The sequence below is a fragment of the Aulonocara sp. 'chitande type north' Nkhata Bay genome, linkage group LG23 (genome assembly GCF_057382095.1).
Source record: "Aulonocara sp. 'chitande type north' Nkhata Bay isolate Kocher_YH1m ecotype deep benthic linkage group LG23, A_spYH_male_GT1.1, whole genome shotgun sequence".
Taxonomy (NCBI): domain Eukaryota; kingdom Metazoa; phylum Chordata; class Actinopteri; order Cichliformes; family Cichlidae; genus Aulonocara; species Aulonocara sp. 'chitande type north' Nkhata Bay.
Genome location: NC_141365.1, coordinates 18,724,360 through 18,737,358, shown reverse-complemented (window position 1 = coordinate 18,737,358; position 12,999 = coordinate 18,724,360). Strand labels below are relative to the sequence as shown.

General features: G+C 38.8%; 1 protein-coding gene across 5 annotated transcripts in view; it reads left to right on the top strand.

Moving 5' to 3' along the window:
• The window catches only part of mcf2l2 (MCF.2 cell line derived transforming sequence-like 2), a 112,759-nt gene that overhangs the window by 90,273 nt on the left and 9,487 nt on the right, over nt 1–12,999 (top strand). For all 5 annotated transcript variants that reach the window (XM_086284648.1, XM_086284650.1, XM_086284651.1 and 2 more), the window contains 5 exons: nt 1,085–1,183; nt 5,497–5,568; nt 6,005–6,115; nt 9,938–10,047; nt 12,191–12,306. In XM_086284648.1, the coding sequence (XP_086140774.1) occupies nt 1,085–1,183; nt 5,497–5,568; nt 6,005–6,115; nt 9,938–10,047; nt 12,191–12,306 (508 nt within the window). The remainder of the gene's footprint in view (nt 1–1,084; nt 1,184–5,496; nt 5,569–6,004; nt 6,116–9,937; nt 10,048–12,190; nt 12,307–12,999) is intronic.

The following is a 12,999-nucleotide window of genomic DNA, read 5'->3' as shown; positions in this document are numbered from 1 at the left end:
ACTGGCATCTTTGTCAACATTATCATCTGTTGTTTGCTCTTTTTATCTATAATTGCTGTCACGATAATGTTGATCGTAATGATAATTGTCATCATCATGAACGGCAGCAGCATCTGCCCTTTGTAGTTAAGTCTTTTAGCTCCGGTGCATGCCACGTAGTTCTTGCACGGATTTCTCTACGTGCATTGCAGTGTCTGCCATATCTCACATAATAAGACCGCATCTCCATCCACTCCTCTGTCTGTGCTTTTATCTGTTCACGTCTGTGTCATCGGCCCCTGCTTGCACTGCAACAACTGTGATTTAGAAAAGAATGGGATGGAGTTCTGTCGAAGAGGCATGATTTGACAGCAGGTGATGGACAGATGAAGACAAAGAGTAGCTGGGCAGAAATATATGGTGAAGCATTACACGGCATTTCACCTCACAGTACCAAAGCCCTCTTGACATTGTAATATGTTTAAACATATCTGATGGAAGAAGAGACTTGTTTTGTTTCACAGCAGTATGACCACACGGGTACGCTGATGACACAGTTGGAGGAATGAGAGAGCAGTTTTGAAAGACGGTCAACTCCAGTCACTAGACGGCAGACACGTCGACTGATAGAAACCTTTCTTTAAAATTAGTGAAAACTATCCCACTGTTGTGTTGCAGTGATGTTGCATCAGGTAAAACAAAACAAAAAAAATCATACTTATTTCATTAGTGATGACTAAGAGGGAATCCTTCTACTTTAGACTTTTGTATCAGTCCAATTTAATTTTTATTGGCATGTCTAAACTTAGATTCTGAAAGTAAAATCTTAGTAAACTCTCAAAACAATCATTTTTCTTTCTCAGTTGCATTTTATGGTCTTTCCTAGAGAATGTATAGATGATTGGTTATTAAAATGGCAGTGCTAAGAAAGACCGTGAAGGCTGCTTTCTCTTTGTCTTTGATTTGCATTCTATTTAATGCCCAGAGTCGCTGTCCATCCTCCTCTTCCTTGTCATTTCGCCTCTTTTTAAATCCCGTTACTAAAGCTTTCTCTCCCCGTGCTTTTTCCTTTCTTCTTTTCCTCCTGACCCCTTTCCGGCTTTAGAACCTGCTGCTAAAGAGGCTGAGGTCCCCCGCCGCTTCTCTCTCACTTCGTCTCTTGCTTCCTCTTCCTCCTCCTCCTTCGCTACACGGCGCACAAAAGGTACCAGCCTTTGTAGTTCCTTCCTGCTCTTTACAGCCTTTTTCTTATTTTGATCACATTGGCTGCGTTGTTACTGATGTGCATCTCAATAGGTTGAATTCTAATTATTACAGTAAGTAGTTGTGAAGTGTCAAACAAAAAGGATGCATTGCTATATCGTACATATTTTAAAGTGAAAAGAAATTACATGTTTTGTGGGCTGGATCAAAAAGGAAGAATTGAACATTTTGCATTTTTAATATCATTACAATGGCGGTTGTTTGTTTTCTTTATTGCCAGATTTTGATTTGATTTGATTTTCTTTGGTCCACCGTACCAAACCTATTCTCCAAAAATACAGATGCAGGGAGAGGTTTGGAGAACTGAATGTTTTCACAGATTTCAGCAGAGATTTTCTCTCCACACTTCTTTTCCTCCAACCAGTCGAGGCAGATGGGCACCCTGTCTGAGTGTGACTCTGATGGAGGTTTTCTTCCTGATAAAAGTCAGTGGTTTTTCACCCCTCTTGCCAAGAGCTGCCCAAGAGGAATTGTAAGAAAGAGCCAGGGTCCACTTTTCTGTACAATGAGAATTCAAGTGAATCGAAACCGTGACAAATTTGTTTCGTATTGAGGTTATTTTAATGTTTTTCATTGTATTTTAAACAGGTGACTAGGTTATAGTGCATTGCCACACACCTGCCAATTTGTTTTGGGGTTTTGTTTACTCAGCTAAAATAGGATATATAATTAAAGATGTGTTTTAAACATTAACCCATAATTTCACCTATGGAGAAAGGTGGGCTAGAGCTTACCTCTCATTATATCTGAGAGAGCCTAAACATCCAGTCTTTTGTGTGATTTACAGAGTGCCAAACAGAGTTTCTTTGTGTGTCTTTGCTAACAGTAAATCATTTCTAATACAGAGCAACATATGAGTTTGATCAGTACGTGTATGTGTATCACTCCTGTAAGCTTACAGTGATTCTGACCCACAGCAACATACAGACTTGAATCTACAGCTCACTTTAGAGTTCTTGCTCACGTTTCTCTGTTAGCTACAAGCATGGATACATTATGCGCATTAGCTTGCCAAATTAGCTTCCATATGCACATCCCCTGGGAGACAAGTGCACTTCTAGTATCAGCTGGCTAAATAGCAAATTAGCTGGTCAGCAACTTCACCATATTCTCCTCTCTTGAGATTTGATTCGTGTCTGATAGAGAATTGCTAAAAACACAATGAGAGAAAGAAGAGATGGACGAGAGGTGGGCAGGCATTCAGTACAGATACTTTTTTTAAGCAACTGTAATGAAATAAGAATTTTGATAAGGTGACATTTGGAACGCAGGGTGACATTAAAAGTGGCAATAGAAGTGCAATATCTCTTACGAATACAGATGAGACACTGATTTTCAAGGAGGCAGAGGCAGGAAAAGAATTCAAATTGAACTTTAAAAAAAACTATTTCCATTCAGTCTCACTGTCCTCTTTTTATTGCATTTCTTTTATTATCCCTCATGCAGCTGAGACTGACCGATCAGAGCACTGCAGGCCACAGTGCTCAGCGGAGGTCTGAGCGTGGCTGTTGCTTTTCGGCCTGTGTTTTTAATTCTAATCCACACTGTGTGCTAAGCAAGGAACAATATTACTCTATATTGCTTGATATTGTTGAAACAGATATGAAAATCTGTAGCACTACCGTGTAATTTTAATTGCATGCAGCTTTATATTTAAAACTGAGAAATGTGAATTATGAGTAATTGAACATATGGGCTGTATTTTGTTCATCACTCCCTCATAGCGCCTAAAACATTTTTGTAAGATAAACGTGTGGTTTCCATGAAATACAAGCAGGAGAACAGGTGTAAAATGAAAATGAATGAAGACTGAATTCCATTTAGAGACATTATTTTTACGACTCTGCACTGTTACGTCTTCACTGGACAGACCAGTGCTATCATTAATGTATTTCATAACACTTGTGCTTTTTTCTGGTGTGATAGATATCTGATATGGAAGCAAAAAATAAATAAATAAATAAATGTGGTGTTGAGGCAGTGTTTTTACACAGATGTTAGTGTTACCATGCTGTGTTTCAACATCATGTCTTTATGTTTTGCTTCTAAGGAGCCAGGTTTTATTTTTATCTTTTAAAAGTGGTCTTGTAATAGTTCTTCAGCCCTTCTTAAGGTCCCTCAAAGTTTCTTTGGATGTTTTTTCAGTCATTTTCAGTCCCTGTCTCTGACTGGTGTCAGAGGAATATTTTGGGTTTTTTTTAAAGCTGCTTAACACTGACATATGAATCATTCAAGAATAAAAAAAAGACACCCAGTTGAAGGGATGAGCCAACGTTGTGTCTACAAAGAAGCAACTTTAAATTGTATCTTTGGGCATTTTCTTACAAGCAGCCTTTCACAAAAACACATCATTTGTTCCCATTTCTTAATTTGAATCTATGAAAAATGCAAAAGATAACACAGTGTGACAGGCATGAAATAGTATTTCAACAGCATGATTCCCAAAGAGATATTAGCCAAAAATGTGGCGTGTGTGGGCTTCCTGTGCAGAGAGTCCTCAACACACTTGAGGAAACGGGACAAGTAGAGAAGATGAAGCGAAAGGCCTAATAAGGTATTTAAGTCATGTCATTAAGAAATAGGAGGTAAACATCTGGCCATTCAGTTGATACATCTAATGTTCAAAGAACTGTCAGTAGAAATAGTCTCAGTAGAAGGGTGGATGTGGAGAAGCCATTTTTCAGGAAGGGAGACAGGGAAAAAAGGCAGAAGTACTCCAACATTTTACAAAAATTTAACTAAAAATCGGAGGTAATAGGTCTGATGGAGGGATTCATTCAATTTTCAAATATAAGCTGTCGATATGTTTATCAAAGATCAGAAGAGAGGTTTTAGGTTTTTCATTTCAGCCACTGGTCTTGGGGATTTTGTCAAAATTAATTAATGTGTAAAGGTACTGTCAGATTGTGATCCACTGTATAACCACCTGGAAGTTGTGTGATTAATTTTTTAGCATCACAATGATCCCTAACACACTGACAGTGTATTAGAAGAAATGTCTGGAACATGCAGTAGAACACGATCAGTCGTGGCCTATGACTCCCCAGAACTCTAACTCAACATTGTTGAAGCAACATTGTCATTCAAGTCAAGTCAGTTTATCTATAAGCACATTTAAAAACAAGACACGTTGACCAAAGCGCTGTACAAACTGGAAAAACAATTGTTGGATCATATTGACAGAGAATGGAACAAAACATAGTCAACAGGAGAAGAAAGCTTGCTTAAGCGACTTCAGAGAGAGAGTTCTTGCACAGTACTGTATCAGTAACTACTTGATATAGTTTTTATCTAAAAAAAAGTTGTAGAACTCTTAATCATTAAGTCCAAGTAACATAAAGTATGTATTGTATGATTGATTGTGTCTATTACTGGTAAAAACTAGGGACATGCATACACGTCAGGGGGATTCAAAGCCAGCTTACTCCCTGCAGTGCACAAATTATCACCAGTGGGTAGAAGACATGTTTCCATCTGCATACATTATGGTTGGAGAAACTCACGTATCAAATATGATACCAGGCACATTACAATATTACATGTGGGGCTTTATAGTACGTCAATCAAAACACATTTTCAGTTTGATTTTGTATGTGCAGATTTGTTTTTCAATGAATCAATAATTATAGATGTTTTGTGGTCAAAGGTCAAATATTTCTCACAAAAGATGAAAAAAACAATTCAAACATAACAATAATGTTTGCCAGCATTAAAGATTCAGAAAATACTTTAGTTACAACATATGAGAGATTACATAAGAGTCAGAAGCTACCGCTAACCATGTAGCCTGCATTCTCAGGTTTTAAATGAAGCAGCTGCAGCATCAGTTCTATATTCTGTTTAATTATGCTGATGGTCATGAATTAAACCCTGAAGAAAAGCATCCATTTCATTTATTCTCCAGCAAAAATAATTTTTTTAAATATAGCTGGAAAGATGGAAAAATAATTTTTTGTCAACTAATTGCTCTCATCTTTAGAAACTCTGTATCCAGGTGCCTATTACTGCATGGAAAATATGACTCTTTTCTTTAAAAAAAAATTAAAGTCATAATGGTCTTAAGATGATTCAGCCCACTTATGGCCTATGTCTAAATGACAAAATGGTTTTTAACAGAAAATAATATTACAGCTTCCTAATGTCTAAAAGGGGCTTTAAAAGGTTGATGAAAGGTGATTTGGGATGATGCAACCGTCTTTCTAATATGCTGGTTTCTCATTAATTCTCTTGTTGCATGTTATTTCCTCTGCCCAGGTCCCCTCTCTGCTAGCATAAAGAGCAAAAGGCATGAAATAAAGAGTGATCCCACTCCATTTGGTTATGAAGGTACAAGGAGAAAGATGTTATTTCTTGATTGACTGTGCTTCTTTATTTCTGGATGATGTGTTTCACCGTTTGTAGTTCCATTTCGTGCGTGCTTTGGTGACTTGTAGGTGGTTTGTGATGTTCTTTTTGTCAGTGCATGAGCATCAAATGAAATTGGTATCATTTGTGTGTGTGTGTCTGTGTAGCTTTTGTGTGTTTTGATCACAGATTTTCCCTGGTAGTTGTTTGGTGTTTTCTGTTGCTTGTTTATTTTTTTTTTTCTCGTTGATTCTGCATGGATACAGTTGCATGGTTTTCTTATTAGACAGCACACTGACTGGATGTAATTGTGCAACTTTTAGAAATTGTGCTTTTTAAATACAGGTTTTGGGTTTTTGTGGTGCAGTTTAACGGTTGTGATGACAAAATTGGTATAAAGCAGTTGGCTTCCCTCCAGATACATTGCGCGGCGCTATGGCAGCAGTCAGGAAACGTCAGAGTATGACTAGCAGCACTTCTGCTGGTCCTGGTGGCACCTCAGCTGTCCCTAGATCCACTTCCCAACCAGGTAACTACAGGGGAGGATTCATCTCCTCCAGTCACTTGAGAGACTATCATCCTGTGGAGTTGATTTCAGTTTTATGTGAAAGTATATTTTGTTTTTTGTTTTGTTTTTTAATTGTCCTCCTTTTGCATCGCATTGACTGTCTTCTTTAAAAACATAAACAGAGGCTATGTCTGTCAAATGGCTTCAAACTACTGACCAGTCCAAGTGTCCTTGTAATGATGTGCTTTCGTTGAGAGTTTTTATTTTTCTACTCCCTTGTTAAATAAAGCTTAAACAAATTTAAGAAAGAAAGAAAATTCAAATGTCAACTGGTTTGAGGGAAGTGGTAAAAACCTTTCATAAACCCATCAGAGGAGCATTTTTACAATGTTAATAATTTAACATGATTAATTTCTTCTGTCTTCCTGTGCACATGCTCGGCCTTGTATAATCTCCTCTCCAGCTTCTCTTAAACGTAAACCTCTAAATAATCAAAAACAACATGATAACAGCACCTATGGCTGTTTCCTAAGCAGGAACAGAGACCCATTTAGAGGCAGATAAGAAAACATGTGCCAAAGATATATTATTAAATAACAGTTAACCTTCAAATTTTAACTTTGAAGCCTTTCAGACAGAAAATCTGTACATGCGACCACATCGGCTCCAAGGCTAAAAATAACTGTTGAATGACGACAGTGTTGGGGAGTAACGGAATACATGTACCGCCGTTACGTATTTAAAATACAAAATATGAGTAACTGTATTCCGTTACAGTTACCGTTTAAAAAGGTGGTATTTAGAATACAGTTACTTTGTTGAAATAAATGGATTACACTGCGGTATTTCACTGTTTCATATTGTGGCGGGTCAGGACTGTTTGGCTTTTGTTTGGCAGCTACGTTCTGTTGTTCCAGGTGGCAGCGTTGCTGTTGCCATGGTTACAGGGTGACGCTCTCTCTCTCTCTCTGTGTTTCCTGGGTGAGAGAGCGCCTTTTTGTTGTTGTTGTTGTTGTTGTTGTTGTGCTAAGCTAACAGGCAGAATGCTACAGGTATAGCTCTAAGAATGTAGAATCATGGGCAGTGTAGTCCGTGTTGCAGGGAGAATGGACTGCCATACACGTTATGTGTCTGTGAGCACGAGGAGGGAGAAAAAGGAAAAGTATGAGTTGTCATCAAGCAGAAACGGGAGCTGGAAGCATGTAAATATAAAAATAACCACTGCAGCCAAGAAGAGTGCCTGATGAGCCCAGTTGTAAGTAAACTATTAAGACTCGACTGTACACCGTGTTCGTGTTTTCCTCCGAAACAATAAGTTCCGTTGGAGCAGCCTTTCAACGCCGCTCTCTGTCTTTTGCAAGCATAGTTGACCCACACAACAAAGTAAAGCTATTTTTCGGCTACGAGCCCAACATGAAACCCACCTATTAGCCAGAGGTCCCTTTACTACGGTTCGGAGCCGTGGACCTTCAGTAACAGTAATAAATCACAGCAATAGTACATTCACGTAGTTGTAAACAGCATGATAATATATTAAGTAATCCAAAGTATTCAGAATACATTACTCTCATCGAGTAACGTAACGGAATACATTACAGAATACATTTTGGGGCATGTATTTTGTAATCTGTAATGGAATACATTTTAAAAGTAACCTTCCCAACACTGAATGACGATATATAGATGGGATCTGATGTTGAAGCCAGATACTAAACCAGTAGTGATAAGATAATGGAAAACCACAGACTTGAAAACATACCGAATGTTTGATATGAGTGTAACAAACAAGTGGTTGTTATAGATCACAAAAGAATTTGAAACTGCTCAAAATTATGCAGAATTATTGTAGGCCATATAAAAATGAGAAGGAAAGAGGCTTGTGACCACATTTTGATGACTATTTTGTGCCTTCAGAGATTAAATAAAAAGAAAGAAAGGAGGATAAGAGAGCTTATCACATATGCTGACTCTGGCTTTTTGTCCATAAGTTATACAGCTATGAAGAAAGACTGACTGGACAACGTAGCTACATCATTTCTCAAAAAAGGGGGAGATTTTGCAGCGTTTAGCCTAATTTGCCATACAGAAGAAATGAAGTTTCCCATAAACACTGTGAATATAAATGGATGCTTTTGTTTTCATTTCATTTTGGTTTTTGTGCGTTCCTTATTGTGTTTTTTGTTGTTTTTTCCTTTTTGAATTTTGGGGACTCACTGAACTCAGCATTCTGTCAGAATTCATCAAGCACAAATAAGCTGTTGTGATTTGGTGCGATATGAATAAAATTGAAGTGAATTTACAAATAAGAAAGTTGGTTTTCAAGCAGCCCTTTCTTGAGATGAATTTCAAACCTCAGCAACCGTAAAATGGAGACGGAAAGTAGATGTGCAGTGGAAGAACCTGCTCACTCCACCTAAACCATGAAGAAAACAGATACTGTTATCAAAGTTAGGTCTGATTATCACTACTGCCTTTGGTGGGGTGTTGTGATGGTGTTAGCTGTGACGTCAAATGGAAAATACCTGGTGCTGGTGGTGACAGACTTGAAACATTCAAATCTCCCTTAGTTTTATAGAACCACAAATTTAATATATAATTCCAAAGGTTTTATATATATATATATCTTTTTTTTTTTTAAATAGATCAATAATTAATAAAAGGCTAGTGCAGTAGTTTTATCAAGAACAAAAAGAAAACTGCAACGAAACTTAACCTGATTAAAGAAAAGGTATAAAATATATTGATAAAAAGCTGATAAAAAAAAAAAAAAAAAAACTTTACCGAAAGGAGTAAGCGGCTGCTTTCAGAACCACACTGCTCAATTGCTGTCAAAGCAAAAGGCTCTTTGGCCTGGCCCTCTCTTCTCCCCCGGTCTAAACACCTCAGTGGCTGATTGACTGAGTGCACTCAGCTGTGCACAGGACACTGGCTCCACAGGAGCAGATGCAGTACCTGAAACAGGATGTAGAGAGAGCACAACACCAGCGGCGACTCACAATAGATCTGCGGTGATGTAACAACCAAAATCACATCTTAAGAGCTTTATTCTTTATTTTTACAAAGCACTTTACTTCAACAAATTGTAAAGTTGAAGAATGATGCTTTACAAATGCCAAGCTCTCACAGCTCCTTGCACTATTATAACTGGTGAAGCAGTTTTGGAATTCAAAAGCCTGTGTTCAAAACCCAGGCGTGTGAGAGTGAGTGTTTGGACCCACTGTGCAGCTTTTAAACTGTCTTAAACTGATGCTGGGATAAGCACTGTGTTTTTGTTGTTGTTTGTTTTTTCTTGTGTTTCTTTCTTTTTTCTGCCATTGTGGGAAAAAATGTTCAAATATTTCCCGTGTTGTCATTGAAAACCTCTTACTTTTTTGCTGCCGTTCAACAGTGTGCTGATAGATCAGCAAACTGCACCAGTACTCAAAAAGGTTGTGAGTTCAATTCTTCCCTGAGGCAAGAGTGATGTCTGGATAAGCAGTGTAATCTTTTTACACTGATACCATAAATATTAGACTTATTTTAAAATATGCATGCGCTGTATGTGCTGCTTCAGTCATATGCTAAAGTCGTTATTAACGTGAGAAGTATGGGTAGTGACAGCCTCCCTTGTGCAGGCTGCGACTCGTACGGGGATTGAAGTCATCCTGAATGTGAGAAATTTGGCTTGAGGTTGAATTCTTGGAAACGGAATCATCAAGCTTTCACGATGATGTAACCAATTATTTGACTGCACAGCAACATTACTTTCCCGAAGCGTCATCACCTGCCAAGATGCATATTAATGCCCTCCCTTGTTTATGAGTACATTTTTAATGGTAAATCATGTGTATTGATTCCCCTCAGGCTGGGCCCAGCGGCGTCTTCTTTCCATGGACACAGAGGACTTTGAGACGATTCCCTCCAGCGCAGAGGAATCCTCCAACTCTTCCGACGAGGAAGGCAACAATAAAAATGTAGGCAACATTTAAGTCTGCTGCCCACATCAGCTAAAAAATGTAAAGAAGTGAAGCTCAGATATGATTTGCTACATCACTGGATCATTTTGAAACTTTATTTAAGAGTGAAAGTTAGTAAAACGGAATGTTGCAAATGATTTTGTCCAGAATTGAAACCAGGTGTGACAATTTCAGCAACAATTAGCATTATTAAACTTTTGCCCGAGTGAGGAACGTAACTCAACTGCACTCATTCGACTCCAGCTGAGTCATGTCAGCTGTCAGATAAATCATGACATTTTATGATCATGAACCATCCCCCAACTGCTATACACTCATCTCTCATTGCCTCTTCACCCATTCTTCATTTTCCCTTCTTTTTCACTAAATCCCATTTCAATCCCCCTAAAGGAGGACCCCTCCACAGCTTAATTATTTCCCATGTTCTCCCTTCTTGTTAGCAGCAGGCACTGACCACTTGACATTTAGGAAATGAGGGGAAGATGAAAAAGGGGTAGGATTTTAACTGCACGTGTCTGCCGAATATGGCAGCATTCCCACATCCATTATAATCTGTGTGACGTACACGCACGTGCACACTATCGACACGAGGGCTGAGCACGTTAGTGATGCAGGGAATGTAGCAGCTTAGAACATACATTTGTAGGACACTTTATTAGGTACTTAGCTAGATGTAGGATGGACTACATTTTCCCGTCAGAACTTCACAGTTGCTGCAAATTTGTCAGGTGCATGTCCATGATGTGAATCTCCCGTTCCATCATATCCCAAATGTGATCTGCTAGATTGAGATTTGGTAAATGTGGAGGCCATTTGAGTACAGTGAACTCATTGTCAGCTCACGTCATAAAAGCTCAGATGATCTGAACTTTTATGACGTGGTGTGTTATCCCGCTGGAAACAACCATCAGATGATGGGTAAACTGTGGTCATAAAGGGATGGACAAGATCAGCAACAGTACTCAGGTGGGCCGTTGCACTTAAATGATGCTTCTCAGCAGGTAATAATGGGGCCCAAAATGTGCCAAGAAATCAGCCCCCATTCCATTACACCACAACCACCAGCCTAAACTGTTGATACGTGGAACCATAATGTCTAAAGCATGGATCTTTCTGCTCAGGTCCTGCCATCCAAATGCTGTAGCACAAAATCAAGACTACTCAGATTTGGTGTTTTTCAGATCTTCTGTTGTCCATTTGTAAATTGCCTGTGTATATTGTAGTGTCAGTTTCCTGCCTTTAGTTGACATTAGTAGTTTTCTGTTGCTGTAGCTCATCTATTTCGAAGTTCAGTGTGTTGTGTATTCAAACGAGCTCTTTTTCATACCTTGGTTGTAATAGTTATCTAACACACTGTTGCTTTCTTATCAGCTTAAAGCAGTCGGAGCATTCTCCTTTGACCTCTGACATTAACATGGCACTTTCACCCAGAGAACTGCTGCTAACTGGATATTTCTCTCTTTTTCAGACCATTCTCTGTAAACCCTAGAGGAAGTTGTGTGATTAAAATCCCACTAGATCAGCAGTTTCTGAAATACCTAGACCACCCCGTTAACAACCATGCCACATTCAAAGCCGCCTAAATCACCTTTCTTTCCCATTCTGACACTTGGTCAGATCACATCATGTTGATCTTGTTTTGGGTTGCTGCCATGTGATTGGTATATTAGACAAGAGCATATCTGTGTTAACAAGCAGTTAAACAGATGTACTTGACAAAGTGGAGAGTATGTTTGCATCATGCAGTCAATCACAATTTAAATTGTGTTCATCTGCAACAACAACAACTAAATAATCCCACATGTGGATGCAACTCAGATAAGACAAAGAAAAAATTGGGACATTCAATCCCTGTGGTGTGCATGTACCTAAAGACCCTATAAATCTTATAATCATTAACTTATTTATTACTATCTAGTACTACAAGAATAGCAAAATAAATGAAGTCCAATGTCTTGTCATTGGTATATTTAAATTTAAATGCTTTTATCTGCTGTCTTTGTTTCATTTTGTAGGGTATTGTTTATTACTCAGCAGTTAGAGTAGAACAGTACCACAGTACAGTAGAACAACTTTAAGCAGTAGCTTAAAGTCTTGGGATTGGCTAAATGTTGAATTTGAAAACCATTTCTTTCTGCAGGGTGACAGCAGCCGTTTCCGAGTACAGCTAACATACGAGTCTCGTGATCCGCAAGACCTCTCTCTGGAGACAGGTGACCTCGTCCAGTTTGTGGAGGAAGCAAAGAATGGAAACTGGTATGTTTTTGTTTGCTGGCTGAACCACAGGATTATTTAGAATGTCCCCCCCCCCCCCCCCCCCCACCCGCCATCCATTGATTGGCTGCTGTATACCCTCCACACAGCCCTCCCTTCAAGTTTTTAAATTTCTGTTTTTAAGATATTGTATTCCTAAATAAAACTGAGCAAACATTACAGGGAATTTTACAGCATATACCTTTAGGGCATTCATGTTGCAAAAAAAAAAGAAATTGCTTGGAGAATGTTTAAATATTTGATTACTGAGGGACCTAAACAGTGATGTACAAAAAGTGTTGAAAGCAGTATTTTGCATAATTGTGTGGCAACACATTTTTCGGTAATTTATGAGGTGTGATCAAAAAGTTCTGGGAATGGGCCTCTCAGCAGGTGGCAAGCAAAGATTGTGTTGATGTGACTGGAAAACCTTTCAGAATATACTGTGCCAGCACACTATCACACTCTGGCAAGCACCAGTGTTCTGGTCAGTTTCTCCCTCAAGCGTTATGAGGGTACAGTAGAAGTCCATGTTGACAGCCTCAACCTGGAAGATTAATTCATGGTGCACAATCCAGTGAATGTCGCAAAAATAATGAGCGCTGCCTGCTCTCGGTCCTCACCCGAAGCACTGCCTCAGGGCTTGGAAACTGTGGACTCTTCCATTGAAACCTCAGTTGTAACTGGAGACCCAGT